This window comes from Podarcis vaucheri, assembly GCF_965113315.1.
Source record: "Podarcis vaucheri genome assembly, chromosome: 1".
NCBI classification, from domain to species: Eukaryota; Metazoa; Chordata; class Lepidosauria; order Squamata; family Lacertidae; genus Podarcis; species Podarcis vaucheri.
In genome coordinates, this window is record NC_138759.1 from 70,224,244 (window position 1) to 70,239,825 (window position 15,582).

The following is a 15,582-nucleotide window of genomic DNA, read 5'->3' on the forward strand; positions in this document are numbered from 1 at the left end:
CTGTGACACTAAAATGGATAAATTTATGAAATCTGAATTAAAGTACAGTGGTACCTTGGGTTACGGATGCTTCAGGTTACAGACGCTTCAGGTTACAGACTCCGCTAACCCAGAAATAGTACCTCGGGTTAAGAACTTTGCTTCAGGATGAGAACAGAAATTATGGTTCGGTGGCAGCGGGAGGCCCCATTAGCTAAAGTGGTACCTCAGGATAAGAACAGTTTCAGGTTTAGAACGGACCTCCAGAACGAATTAAGTTCTTAACTCGAGGTACCACTGTATGTGTATTTGGTATTATAGGGAAATGTGGGAAATGAATATTTCAAAAATTCATTCACAGAGTATACCACCGGTCTTCATGGAAACAATTTTCTCCTGTTCATATGAAATATCCTTGATTATTCAACATATCTAAGACCATTCCTGTGTCCCTTTATCAAATGTCAAAGAATATGCTCACTCAAGAAATTCAGTGGATAGCTGTCTCTCCATACGTTGAACTGAATTTTTCTAGGTAGCAAATTTGCAACAAGACTTCAGAAATGCCATATAATTCCTAGCTAATGCAAATAATGAAAAATAAAGGCCATGACCAAGGACTGTATCAGCCAGAAGGGATGAACTTATGGCTTCTACATTTCATTTGAGAAACTGACAGTGCATTCTTTTTCTTTGTTTCAAAGGTGCAAGAATCTCACATTTCCAGACAGTCTTCCTGAGGTCAGCATTGTTTTCATATTTGTGAATGAAGCTCTCTCAGTGATTCTGCGTTCCATTCATTCTGCTATCGACAGGACTCCTGCTCATTTGCTCAAAGAGATTATTTTAGTTGATGACAACAGTAATAATGGTGAGTAGCATGTGCCAAAGGGATGAGGTCTTACCCTGTATTCAGTTGCAACCTTTATGCTTGATTATAACATGGCCATTCTGTTTTGCACAAAAAACTCCCAATGGCAAGAACGGGGAATCATCAAAGCCTGAGGATGGGCATCTTTTTGAAACATTTAAAGACTTTTCTATTCAAGCTTGCGTTGGCCACTACATGGGAGGTGTCATAGGGAGCACAAATAGTCAAACTCTCCTCTTTCGCAGTGCCTTTATACTTGCACCTGAAAGTATCAATTTTTTGACACTTTGGTCATTTAAGAATCATCACAAGACTGTTTTGCCACCTGAGAACCTGCTTTACTCACTGAGAATTTACTTTGGTTTACACCTAGGATGAGAAACCTGTGGCCTTCTATATGTATGCTGTTGTACTCCAGCCCCCATCAGCCCCAGCCAGCATGAGCAGGGATGATGAGAGTTGTAGTCCCACTACATCTGGAAGCTCACAGGTTCCTCCATCCCTGCTTTACCCCCTTCAAGTAGTTTACACTCTTGTTTTATTGAATTTTAATGTTCCTCACACTGGGAACAATGAAGGGCGGATTATAAATACCGGTAATTTAAATAAACATTTATTCTATGGCTACCACATTGGAAATCCATTATTTGAAGTTGTTTTATATGTGTTGGAAAACATGCCCAGGGCAAGCTACGAATATAGGACTACCTTCTATCTCATGAACCTCTCCAAATATTAACATCAAGGTAAGGTGGATGCTGACTAGAGATGGGGGGTCTTTCTGGTTGTGCTACACAATTTTGAAATTCTCTTGCCAGAAAGTTGCCAAGTCTGTTGTCTTTCAGTTCACTTGAATTCTTTTCTTTCAAAATGCCCTGGCATTGGAGATCTTTTCAAGCTGTCTGTTTTTAGTTTTTACGCTGTTACAAATCTAGCTGTTCTTCTGAGTTTTTGTTTGTTATCAGTTTTTATGTTTGACTGTTTAAGCTTATTTTTAAACAACTGGAATGTAGATGTGGGATCTCAATAACTGTCTAAATAGTTAATAATGGTCTGGTTTGCATGTTGCTTTGTGGCTAGAAGGCAAAGCTGGCAAAGTTTCAGGAAGACTTCTGGGACTTCCTTCCTCATAGCCAGGTTAATTATTATTATTCATTCATTTCTATTAATTTCATATCATTCTGTTTTTAAGGAAAAAATATCAAAGTGGTTTACAACACATTAGAATATCAAGTAAAACAATCCAGAATAAAATGTTCCTGGAGAAAATCAAATACAAAGTATACATTTGAAGCAACATAATTAACAAGAAACTAAAATATCATCTTAAAGAATTCAAAATAAAACATTACGAAGGAGGTCAGATACAGAATGCATGTTTAACTTAGCAAAGATAACAAAAATTGTTTTTAACATTTGTATGTATTAAAATATTGAAAATGCATAAATAGAAATTAAAAAAACAATTTCAAAGGAAAACCTTACTAAAGGAAGTCAGGTATAAAATGCACAATTAAAACAGCACAATTAACATGAGATTAAAATATTATCATAAACATAGAACACATCTCCTGCTGTTGCTGCCAGTCTTGCCAATGGTGGTTCATGGCGCTTGGTGGTTGGGGAAGCTCAGGTTCGATAACCTGGGTCTGCACTAAGAGACAACCAAGATGGTCTCTGGCCTCTTCAGTAGCCTCAGCTTTTGTAGCTGGAGTCAGTCAGGGCTCTGCCCTCCCAGGCCAGGTGGAAAAAAGCCTGTAAGGTCTTCCAGGACTCACAGCCAAGATGGTTAAGACTTTGTTATTTACCCAGGAATTTTAATTTGTATAATCCCTCAGCCTGCATGGTGGTTTTAGCGGCTGCCTTTTATTATGTTTGCTAATGCTAGTGTTTAATTGTTTTGCATTAGGTTTTAATTAATTGATTATCTATGTCATTGCACAGTGCCCTGGAATCTGTTTTTTATGAAGGGTTGTATATAACTGCTATAAGTAAGGAAATAGCTTAGTTCCGGCTATGCTGCAATTTATACATGCAGATGGTGTATGTTTCCTTTGGAGAAATCATCTTAGCAGAGCTAAGAATCAATTCTAATTGGATTGTAAAGCCATTTGCACCACTAGAACTGGTATATAAGTATGTAATAACTCTTCTTTTAATAATATGTAATGGACCTTGTTTTAATAAAATGCCCTGCATTTCTTTGCCTTAGTTACTATTGCTAGTTGGTTAAGATTATGTTACTAGTTATCTGCTTGGCTTAACCACCAGTGCAGGAGGACATGGATTTTGGAATTTTGTATTTGATTATTGAACACCAGCATTGTACTAGGGGCTATGCAAAATACAGAAATGAATCTAGCCCTCCTCATGCATTCAAAGAAATGTGAGAGGCTTCCAACTGGCTTAGATGCATGGACACCAGCCCCAACCCCAGCATCCCATTGGCCATTGACCTTGCCTCTCCTCTCCCAAACTTGACAGGTTGAGCGTGAAGATCTACAGGGAGATGCTAATTGCATTTAGTTGAACTCTATTAGAATCACCCACTTAGTTGAGAGCCCTGTGCAAACCAGACGGAAGGATTATAACTACATGCAACTGAACATGACTAGAATCTCCCTGCAAACCTTCACCCTCAACCCATGTAAGTTGAAAGAGGAGGAACAGGTCCACTGTCCGTTGGAGCCAAGGCTGACATCTGCTCTCCCTGCCCAGTTGGAGCTCTAACAAGTTTTTTGAGTATCTGAAGAGGGCTACAGCCTATATGCAAGGAGCTTTTATGCAATAAGGGCTGTGCAGTTAAAATGGATGTGACAGTATGAGAATAATTTTGAGGACTTTTAGTGAACTGCTCCATGACTTAGACTTGGTTACTCTTTGGCTTAACAACCATGAGCTTTTAACAACAGTTGCCTGATGCTGGTAGGAGCATAGTTTCAGGCAAGGGTTATTTGGGATGGGGTGTGTGCATGTATGTGCTGGTTACTGTAAAGCTATGTGCATCCCTTTGGTCCTGTTGCCTTGGCTACCAACATGTACCAGTCAGATGTACTAATGTTGCCAACCACTCCTTTGCATCTTTCAGCCTGTGGTCCCTCACATCACATATTAAATTTCAAGCCAGCCTCACAATCAAACTGTACATATTTTGATAGATCAGCTGGAACCCACAACATTCATATTGGATCTGCATTTTTTCTGCTCTAAGGAGCTGCGCTGCAGACGGCTTACCTTCTAGCCTGCCCTTCTGTATAACTGTTGCATGACCCCTGCTACTGCTTTTGCAGCGACCCACTCTAGAATCAGTGATGTGCATCGGATTTGGGTTTTTAAAAAAGAAAAGGAGATGTGGTGGAATTAAAATGAAATAAGCCTCCTGTGCCATGCTTTTCTGCTTGCTGCTATTTTCTATATGCCAAGAAAATATTAAAACTCAGACACTAGCAAATATAAGAGCTGAATCTAAATCCACAACCACTGGAAAGTGCTATATTTCACCAAGCCGTTGCCAAACGTTCCTTAAAACACCATCAGAGGGTAGGATGGGAAGGTTATTTGCTTTGATCCATTTATCCAACAACACAGGACAGAGAATTGGGAGCATTGAGAAATTATCAGATATACCAAAAGGAGAAAGCAAGTAATGAATTAAGGAAGGTTACAGAGTGCTTTGTTTGCTCCAGTGATGTGTCTAGTATAAATCTTCTGCATGGCAAGTACCTTAACATGTAGGCAGATTTTGGGGTCATTGATAACTGCTCAAATGATACATATTTGCAATTCCAGTCATGAACTGATAACACTTTGTAATTCCATCAAGATGGTCTCAGCTGACAATAGAAAATAACAATGATTCATTTAATCTTGTTTAGCATGCACCAGATTTCCAAAGATGAGTACTCTTAAGTAATACCATAACTATGAATATGTTTTTTACTTATATATATTGCCAAGCAAAGTGTACTCCATAGTAACCGTTCTTCTTTAGCATTCCACTCTATCAGTGGTCCATTCCCAATCCATTGGCCTCTGTTCCTCTTTTCCTTTCAGAGAACCCCTGCCTGTCTTAGGTGACCCTAAAAAGGATAAGGGTTATAATGTATTAAAGGCACCAATTTAAAAACAATTTCTCTGCTCTGTAAGGCTGCTGTGTAAAGTATTTGTTTTATAATTAAGTCTCGAAAATTAGGGAAATGGAAAGTTAATCCAGCAGATAATCTTTGGCAATGCATTGAAGACGTTGTCATGGCTTGCACGTTTTTGGGACTAAAGAGGGTCTCCTTTACTTTAAACAGTGATTGAGTGCCACAGGGCATTTTATTGCCTTAATCTTGAACTAAGTACAAATGTTGATCCTCCTTTATCCAAATCCATGGGTTATCCTAATCCTTTATTTAGTCCATGTTCATTTGTTTCAGTCTTGTTTGGACTAAACTACATGTGACACTAAATGAGCTTGAAGTTGAGTGAAGCTTCCCCCTCCCCCTCCTCCACTCAGGTGTGAGTTTAACCCTTTCCCTCTGCCCTGCTCCCAGTGAACTGGCAGAGCGAGTAGATAAATAGGTCCCACTGCAGCAGGAAGGTAAACGGCATTTCCATGTGCTCTGGCTGCAGTCAGGGTGTCCTGTTGCGCCAGAAGTGGTTTAGTCCAGCAAGCCACATGACTCGGAAAGCTGTTTGTGGACAAACGCCGGCTCCCTCAACCTGAAAGTGGAGATGAGTGCCACACCTCATAGTCTACTTCGACTGGACATAACTGTCCAGGGGTCCTCTACCTTTTTACCTTTACCTTTGTTGTTGGTAATAGATAGTGATCCCATAATTACAGTGATGGTGTTAAAGCTATGGCAATTGGCACTATTTAATGTTTGGGAAATTAAAAACAACAGCAGCAGCAGAATAAATTCTTTCCTGTGTTTACATTGCTAGCCTTTCTCTCAACAATAGCATTAGATTATCAGTCGCACCAGACTCAGTCTTCTGTAAACTTTTTGGAAGTTGCATTTGTTAAGTGTTAGTTGAGAACAGAACTTACACTTTAATGATGTCTTAAGACTCAGTATAAAATTAACAGTATATGCGTATACATATCAAATTTCTTTACATTTATCTTGAGAAATATAACCAGCAGTAGCTTATTCATTCACTTCAGCATATGTCAAGCAAATTAACTGTGATTTTTGCTAAGCTCCAGTACAGTTTTTCTAAGTTTCCAATTATATTTTAGAAGCCCTCAATTAATCTCCTGCAAAGCCTTCATTCCTATTTTTTAAAAAAACAAACGTTTGAAGTGGAAAAAAACTGTGAAGATGTCACTGCATCTATGTCATTTGAGCAGTAGATTTTTAACACTTACAAAAGCTTGGATCTTCTCATTATTGAAGCAACTTAGAGTGCGTTATGTAAGCATTTCACCTGTCAGCTTTTCCTTATGAAATTGGGTAAGCAAAATCTGAAAATTAAAAATGTTTCATCTATGTTTGAAAAGGTTTGTATACATTTTTACCCTTTAATCCCCCAGTTTTGTACATTGTGTGTCAGAAATGAAAGTTTATGCTAGGCTGTTGATTATATGCCACTTTCAGTAATACCCTAGCCAATCAGGCGTATTCTTATTACCACATTAATCATAACTGATAACCCAGTTGAAAACATATCACTTGGAGATAAATCACATTGAGAGGGCTGGCTAAGACTGATTAACTAAGTACAATTGTCAAGTTTTAAACACACACAATGTAACTACTGTTTTTCGCTTTCATTTTATCATATCCCACACATCTCATACCTAAAGTGAGGTACATTCATTCTCAACCTAACAGAACTCTTGTCAATCCAGTTCCTGAGCCTTGGGAGCAAGGGAGCTAAACTCAGAGAAGTCACCACTGAATGAACCAACATTTAGGCAGAATCACTTTGTTTACTGCTGAGTTTAGATCACACAATATACTATGGTATATCAGGGCAGGAATGAGCCTAGGCTCCCCCCAAAAGACATGTTCCCTTTTCTCATTTCCCTCCACCATTGCTATATATAAAAGATCAGAAGTTTTCACTTCTGATGTTGATTAACGACAGTTGAGCATTATGTTCAAATCTTAAACTGTGGGGTAATCTTAACTATAGTTTGTTGAAATAAACCAACCTCATAAACCACAGATTGCAGCCACATCAGTTGATGTTTGGAGGGGAGGGGGTATGTAAGTGCATTAGAAGACCAGCCTTCTTCCCCTCATTATAAACCATGGTTTATTGTTTTGTTGTTGTTTAGTCGTTTAGTCATGTCCGACTCTTCGTGACCCCATGGACCAGAGCACGCCAGGCACTTCTGTCTTCCACTGCCTCCCGCAGTTTGGTCAGACTCATGCTGGTAGCTTTGAGAACACTATCCAACCATCTTTCCCAACATCAGGGTCTTTTCCAGGGAGTCTTCTCTTCTCATGAGGTGGTCAAAGTATTGGAGCCTCAGCTTCACGATCTGTCCCTCCAGTGAGCACTCAGGGCTGATTTCCTTAAGAATGGAGAGGTTTGATCTTCTTGCAGTCCATGGGACTCTCAAGAGTCTCCTCCAGCATCATAATTCAAAAGCATCAATTCTTCGGTGATCAGCCTTCTTTATGGTCCAGCTCTTGTAACACCTGAATATAGAGGCCCTCTGGAAACGCTCCTCAACCCCATGTATCATAGGAGCCAATTACTTGGGGCTGTGGGGGCTTTGGCCCCCACAATAAAATAATTGAGGAGGCTGGGCCCCCACAAAGTTGATGAGCATTCCCATTCAAATGGTGTCTGTGCTCTGTATTATGGGATCAGTTATGTGGGGCGGGGCTTTCCTGGGTCCCCACAACATTTTATTCAAGTTAGCACTCCTGCCATGTAACTTTAGAGCTGCAGCAGAGCTGAGGCTCTTACCAGCTACACAGGCTAGAGAGATATCGTACATATTTTATAGAAAGGGATTGTGCCTAAACTTAGCTTACTTGAGAAGAGAGCTTCTCTGACCAAGTTCAGAGAAATAGCTTTCACTATTTCCTTTGCTCCAAGATTCAGAAGCTTTTCTGAGCTTTTCCCTGTAGCAGTAGCTCAAGGGATGGCATTGTTCTTTAAAACCTTAAAAAATGGTTTTGGATACTTTTTCACAGCTCTGTCTGAGTTATGATTAATTTCCAGGTCTAGGACAAAAAAAGAAAAGAAAAGATGAATTTATTTAGGGCCAGTTCACCGAGAAATAGAACTGCATTTTTATAATACTGAAATTGAAAATTTTGACTGGTTCAGCTCAGCTGTGCCATTTGGCCCAATTCTTTCAGTTCAGTGGTTTTTGCAAATGTGCTGCTTCCCATCCAGGTTTAAAACATCACGTCATGACTCCTTTCATATACAAATGCTTTTAAATATCAAGCAGATTCCAAACTCAGTCAAGGTGAGCTTGTCTGTTGCTACTGACATCACATTAATGGAACATCTCTCACACACATGCCCTTTCTGAACTGTTGCTTTCCCCCTTCCTGTAACCATTCTGAGCGAACCCCTCTCATCTGTCTTGGACCCTGTATGGGCTTGCAATTCTTTTGAAAATTTATGAGCAGTAAGGATGAGCAAAGTTGCTGAAAGGCATAATTACATGTTTCAGAAGATGTATTTGACAAGCTTCTAATGCTGGGGTGCAATATGAATTGAAAACTAATCTTAACAGTTCCCTCTCTCTTTCTCTGGAGACCTCTCACACACAGAGCTACGATTCTGAGCACCATACAGTTCGGGGATTTTGGGGGGAAGCATTGAGTGTTAAAATAGTATGAGAGTGCTTTAAATGTATTGTGTGGATGTGTCCAAAGTCTTTTTTTCAGTCTACTGTCTTATATACGTTAAGGAGGCCATAGGCTAAGGGGATAGCTAACAGAGTTTGTTAAGAAAAGCTGTTGTGCTATTGGCTGCTTGGCAGGGGAAGTTTCCCAGTGCTTGGTTAGACAACCTGAGTAGCTGCACAGCTCCGTTTCCTCTAAGGCCAGTGTTGTTGGGATTGTTTACCAGCCTAGGAGGCCTTAAACAAACCCTGGGTGGGTGTGTTTGCTTAGAGAGTTGCTATTGTTTGACCTGGGCTTGGACAAGCAAGCAAGAAAATGAGATTTTGAACCAATCTAATATTGTGCAACTAACCTGAAGAATCAATTTCTTCCCCTCATTTTATGTTCTCAGAAACAAACAAACAAATCTCATAAATGTTGTCTGAGTGTGTCCATAACTAACTAAAATGTTCCAAAGCATTCCACCGCACCAGCTGTGCCATTTTCTAAAGATAAAGGGAGTCCTGACTGTTAAGTCCAGTCGCGGATGACTCTGGCGTTGCGGCGCTCATCTCGCTTTACTGGCCGAGGTAGCTGGTGTTTGTCCACAGACAGCTTCCGGGTCATGGCCAGCATGACTAAGCTGCTTCTGGTGAACCAGAGAAGTGCATTGGAAACACCATTTATCTTCCCACCAGAGCGGTACCTATTTATCTACTTGCACTTTGACGTGCTTTTGAACTGCTAGGTTGGCAGGAGCAGGGACCAAGCAACGGGAGCTCACCCCGTCACAGGAATTTGAACTGCCAACCTTCTGAGCAGCAAGCCCTAGGCTCTGTGGTTTAACCCACAGCGCCACCCACATCCCTATGTGCCAATTTCTAGGAAGGGCTTATTTCAATCAACGGAAGCTAAAAATCACAGCGCCATTTGCTGTAGGGGTTTCAAACAAAAGTAGTCTCCATTAGCCTCAGTTTGTTTTTTATTTTTCTATAGCTTATTTGATTTGGGGGCAAATTGGCAAACCATTTTCTTATATATATATATTTTTGGTAACACTACATGTACTGTTCTTTGGGACCTTAATTAGTCTATCTACGACTGTAAGCTCTGTCCTTCCTGTTTATACAACATTGGTTTTCATATTAAAAATAGACGTATTTGCAGAATTGGGTATGTGGCAATGTTTATATATTATCCCACAGCTCGTTTTGCATATAATGAATGTTAAGATCTTGGGAGATGTAAAATCCAGTGCATAATCTATCGCTTCATTCTGTTAGTGTTCTTTAATCAGTCATTGATCTATTTGAGGGTCTGTCCTCTTATCCTATAATGTTTTAAGTTTTCTTCAGCAAAGCAAAAGGCCTTTGGTGAGAGACTTTGGTCAGATGATCATAGCTTTGACTTTGTAACTCTCATTCATTTTCATCTAGACTATATGGACATTAAGTATTAGATCTCAGACTAGATTCCAAGCTAAAGTCGAGTTTTCCCTTATCCAGAAGAACTTGGTTTACAATACATAATATTCTCCCAATTACTTATGGTATTACTTAAGGATATTCATCTATGGAAATCTGGTGCATACTAAACAAGATTAAATGAATCATTGTTATTTTCCAATGTCAGCTGAGACCATCTTGATGGAATTACAAAGTGTTATCAGTTCTCTCAAGATTGCTTAGTACCAGCTGCTGCATGGTTCCATTCCTCTTAAACAGCACAGTCCTTTGGCCCAGCGCCTGCCTAATCATTGTTTAATGCTTCGAAAGATAGCATCTTTACATTTGAGGCAATCTTTCCAAGCAGTAACAATACTTACAGATTTGCATGTAGTTGAAATAATTGGAAAAATAAAAAAGCAGGGGGAAATGATGTGCAAACAACACTGCATTTTATGAAGCTGAAAATATACCATATACATAATCGAATTACAGCGTGAATGTGAGGAAGCTTAAAGATGTTTATACAGTAAGGCCCATGGTTTGTCAGGTTCACATGGTAGGGAGTGATTATTTTATTTATGTCTCAGTAATCAGTTTCTGTGGAAAGATGAGTACAGTGTATATTGAAAATGGAAGTAAATATGGTCTTCAAATTTTAAAAGCAAAACGACTCAGTGCTTTGCCTTCAAAGCATAGTATCTGAAAGTGTTGAGGGAATGGGGGGGCATCATGTCAAATGTCCTACTACAAGGCATGCCTTTGTACATATCCTGAACAACCCACTTGATCCAGGGCAAAAGCCATTCATTAAAAGCAGAAGAATGGGAGTAATGTGGCTCTTGTTCGTAGGCTATCAGCTTGATTATCTACCACACCTGCATTGCCTTGCGGCACTGGTCCCAGCTGTTTTTATAAGAAATTGTTTTAATAATTGTGGTTTAATGCTGTAAGCCACCCTGGGACCTTGGGATGAAGGGAAGGTAATTAATAAACATAATAAACATAATAAACATAATAATAATACCTCGGGGCAGTTGAGTTAAAAAATGCTTTATTAGTGTGAACTTCATTTCATTGCTGTAAAGCAAGGAGAGAGAGAGAGAGAGAGAGAGAGAGAGAGAGAGAGAGAGAGTCTTGAGTTAGTTACAATAAATTGGATGCATGGCCTAATCAGTGGAAAGCTTTCTATCTAATGGAAAATACTCTAGGATAATATTCCCATTTCATCAGTAAGTATCAAACTGAGTTTAATCACTAGCAGATTGCTGTACAATACCTCAATCACATTTAAAATGCTGTTGAGAAACAGGTAGAGGAATTATTCACTGAGATTTCAGCAGGGTTTGACATTCAGTATAGTAGTTCACAGGACCGTAAAACATTTGCAATGCAAACACATAGCTTTCATCCGAACTGGGTTTTCTCAAAACCAGGGGTTGTAGTTTAATACTAACTATGATCGGTTTCAGTACAAGCCAACTTGTTAGAACTGTCTTCTGGCTACTGACTTTGTTCTGATAACTCCCTATGGGGCCAAGTTCATTGCTGCTGTTTTCAATACCCTGCATTCTAAAAGAAATAATAATAATAATAATAATAATAATAATAATAATAATAATAATTTATACCCCGCCCATCTGGCTGGGCCTCCCCAGCCACTCTGGGCGGCTTTCATAGAAACCAAAAATACAGTAAAATATCACACGTTAAAAACTTCCCTGAACAGGGCTGCCTTAAAAGAAACTCATGGGAGTGCTTGAAACTGGCTTTGGGAGTCGCCAACTGCTACAGTACTTGAAGTTGATTGGCTGTGAATGTAAGCAACCAACACTACTCTATTCAATTAACTTTCCTGATTGGCTAAGGTGTTGCATAAATAGAGGCTACATTTGATGCCCATAGCCAATCAACTTCAAGTATTGTGGCTTTCCTTGCCCACGCTGAAGGATGTTCTTCATTGGGAAGAACATCCTTCAGCGTGGGCAAGGAAGTTATGGAGAGTTATGGGGATCAGTCCAGGTCACACTGATGCAGAATCTAAGTAGGAAGACAGACAGATAGACAGGGCAGTAAGTGAGTGAGTGAGTTCAGGCTTTTCTATGATGCCCCAAAGAGACCCTTACATGGTATGAAACGCCAAAGATCAAATTCAGCAAGGTACTTAAATATGTGTGTAGCATTATGTACATGAGCAGCCCCTAGGTAGGTAAATGCTTGGCATAAGCATTTACTGTGGCATAAACATAATTGTAATGTGAATAGTTTAGCCATTGTCTGCATCAGTGGCAATTTGTTTAAGGTTATAAACTAAAGCTGTTAGAATTTCTGAAGTGAGACTTTCATCCAAAGAGAAGGCGATAGAAAAGGGATGAAATTTGTAATTCCCTTTAGAAAAAGGTTTCAAAATCCGGAAAGCAGTACGTTATGGTACGTGACTTAACATTTTACTACACTGGGTTGGTATTAAGGTGCATTAAACACTAAATTACATAAACCTAAAATCAGGGCATAATACTACTATGAGGCCTGAGGGACTTAAAGAGAGATGCATATAACCATTGGAGTTGTGTGATTAAACATTCCTTATAGACTCAAATGGCCTCCAGAGAAGTATATTTAAAGAACAGTGTAAGTTTCTAGAGAAGGCTGCCTATAGCTTTAATGCCAAACATGCTACTTTTTCGAGGGGATGACTATGAAATAACTTTAAGTTGCTCTTTCTTAGTTGTGCCAAAAGCCACAGCTTACTAGTCACACAAGAAGTAATTCTATATTAATTAATTATACAACAAAGTAAAAATAACATTTTCAGTGTTGTTTGGATTTACTTTAGGAGGGAACTGTGTTTTTTTTCTTTTTATGCCCATGAGGTATCATGTGAACTAGTCCCTGTTCACAGCCAAAATGTTCCTGTTCTAAAAACACTCCTAATGCAATGCTAGATTGGTAAAGAAAAAGCTATGTATAGGCATTGTATGTGTGATATAACATTGTGCCACCAGATGGTGCAGTGGAGTCCCATTTTTCTCTACCTGTTTTTCTTGTTTAAATTTACAACGCATTTAAGTGAAACGCTTCTTTGATGTGTCTAGATCAGTCCTAGTCTCTTTAAATTTGATTTATATCTGGTTTATACTCATAGAAATGTTCAGAACTCAGTTACTGGACACATTTTATTATTATTTTTTCAAATACTTAAATATTCTCTGAATACACAGATTTTATATGCCTTCTGAAGAAAATCATACTGTGAACTTTGATTTCTTAGTGGTTAAAATATATGAACTCCAAGAAAAAAATTTAGAGGCTCACTGATGCCAGTGGGATTCTAACAATGTGGGATGGTCATTGAATCATTCCCAACCTTTTGTTGTTTTGAAAAGCATTTGGCTCACATCCAACAAGTGTATACATTGAAATGTGAAATTCATTGTGTACTTGTGTTATAACAGTGATTATGACACTGAATGGTAATTGGCGTTGATTAGTTAGTCAGATCCATGTCTGCTGCCATCCTTATTTAATCAAACAAAGAGAATAATAAAAGCAGCATGCAAAAATGAAAAAGAAAACTTCTCCCTATTGTAAAAAACCAACCCTCAGGATATTACATCTGAACTAACTGTGGTACCCGTAAGAAAAAGGAGAAGGGATAATGACATACAAATTTTGCTGCAATTTGATTGCATTCAGATTAAATAGCATGAAGTGCATCATAGAGCATATTAAAGGATACCTTTATTAGGCTAGCTGGAAGTAAACAGAAATCAAACAATTGGAGGCAATTGAAGAAGTTGTCTAGGGCTGTTGCAGAATCTCCTTGCCTGGAGGTTTTTAAAATGGGAGGAGATGAGTTGAACGCTCCCCCCAGTCCAAATAGATATTGCAGAAGATTTTACGAGGTGAATCAAGAAGGCCTTTATTTATATTGTATGCTAGTATACTTCTACTTTGCCTTTGTATGGGTCTTCATCTTGAAGCTGAACTTCAACCAGACAGCCCTTGCAATAGAGGACACCTTCTGACTAGAGGACTGTCCTGTGACAGCCCTTCAAATGGAGGACTGTCCTCTGAAGAATAGGACATATGACCACCCATACTTACAGCACCGTAAAGATTTAGTGTAGCCCAGATTACCCCATACACAAAAACATAAACACCTGTTATTCTGAGTCCCTCAGGACTGTTGCTGTTTTTTTATCGGTGATGACATTGCTCAAAGTTGTGCACCTGCAACTGTGGGTAACGCTGGCTGGATGAGTGGTGCAGCTACGTTAAATGGAGTATAAAGAGGAGGGGGGCTATTTGAAGGAAGAAAGTTTAAAGACCTTAGAAGTTGGGAACCCAAACTACAAAGCAAGCGACTCTAGCTCTGGCACAGCAGGCAACTTGAGGGCCTGAGAGAGACAGCCTAGAGCAAGAGCAGAATGGAAAGCTGAAAGATAAAAAGGCCCACATGGCTACTGCATGTAAAACACTATGAAGCAAAACTTCAATGGATTAGCTTCACATGCCTAGTTTCCAGGAGGCCGGGTCAGTATCAGATGAGAAAGTCACTCAAGAAAAAAGAGGCCAAGCTAAATTTCTGAGTGAAGTCAGGTTTCTCCCCTTGTGTTTGAAGGTATGCAAAAAGGTTGGAAAGGGAGGGAAAGGAAGGGAGACTGCCTTGGCTGGAAGGTCACGTACATTTTCTTTGTCAAACTGCAACTCCATGACTATGTTCTAGTCCCTGGCGCTTTTGAAAAAGATTGGCAGTGGGTGAGCAACTGGAGAATGCACAGTAAGGACAGGGCTATAGACTCTTGCCAGTCTTTCATATTTCTTTTTTAAAAAATAAGAGTTGACATCCCATGAGGCAAAACATTCTCAATCAAGGGAACGGGATGGAGGCCTCTGAGGTAAAGACTTGGGCCTGAGCTCAGTGATTTCTGGTCGATTGAAAGATCATTTTTTCCTGATCAGGTGTTGGAGTGGGCAGAGACCAAAAGCTCTGGTGTAACCTAAGGTGTATAGCTAAATTAAAAAAAACTGAGAAAAATACTGCACTTGACCCCTTTCCCCTACCACTGTACAACTGGCTTGAAAGCAAAAAAAGTCTAGCCGGGCTGATTGGGAGGAGGGGGTTATAGAGATGTTTTAAAGCATCATGGATAGAATTTTCTTTGGAATACAGAATTCATAAAAATGTTTCCTTCCAGCAACAAAACATAAGACTACATTTTGGGGGTATTTTTTCTTCTCTGACCCTTTCCTCCAGCTCTTGTAAAATACCATTTATCCTTTTTAGTCTTTAATAATGTAGCCTTGCATAGGGACTACACAATAGTGTTGCGTCTAAGGGAGTGGTTAATTACTGCTCTTCAGTTCCTTGTAAACTGTCGCCATCTAGTTATGTGACCAAGAGCTTGCCATAGATTTGTATGTCCCCTTCCTATTCCGCTTCCAATTTCATGCACAAATTTCTCTTCCCACTTCAGGATTAAGGAGGATATAA

The 15,582-nt window shown here is 39.4% G+C and overlaps 1 protein-coding gene across 2 annotated transcripts in view; it reads left to right on the plus strand.

Annotated features, from left to right (window-relative positions):
• The window catches only part of GALNT18 (polypeptide N-acetylgalactosaminyltransferase 18), a 352,471-nt gene that overhangs the window by 232,950 nt on the left and 103,939 nt on the right, over nt 1–15,582 (plus strand). For both annotated transcript variants that reach the window (XM_082193671.1, XM_082193670.1), the window contains exon 3: nt 684–850. In XM_082193671.1, coding sequence (XP_082049797.1) covers nt 684–850 — 167 coding nt within the window. The remainder of the gene's footprint in view (nt 1–683; nt 851–15,582) is intronic.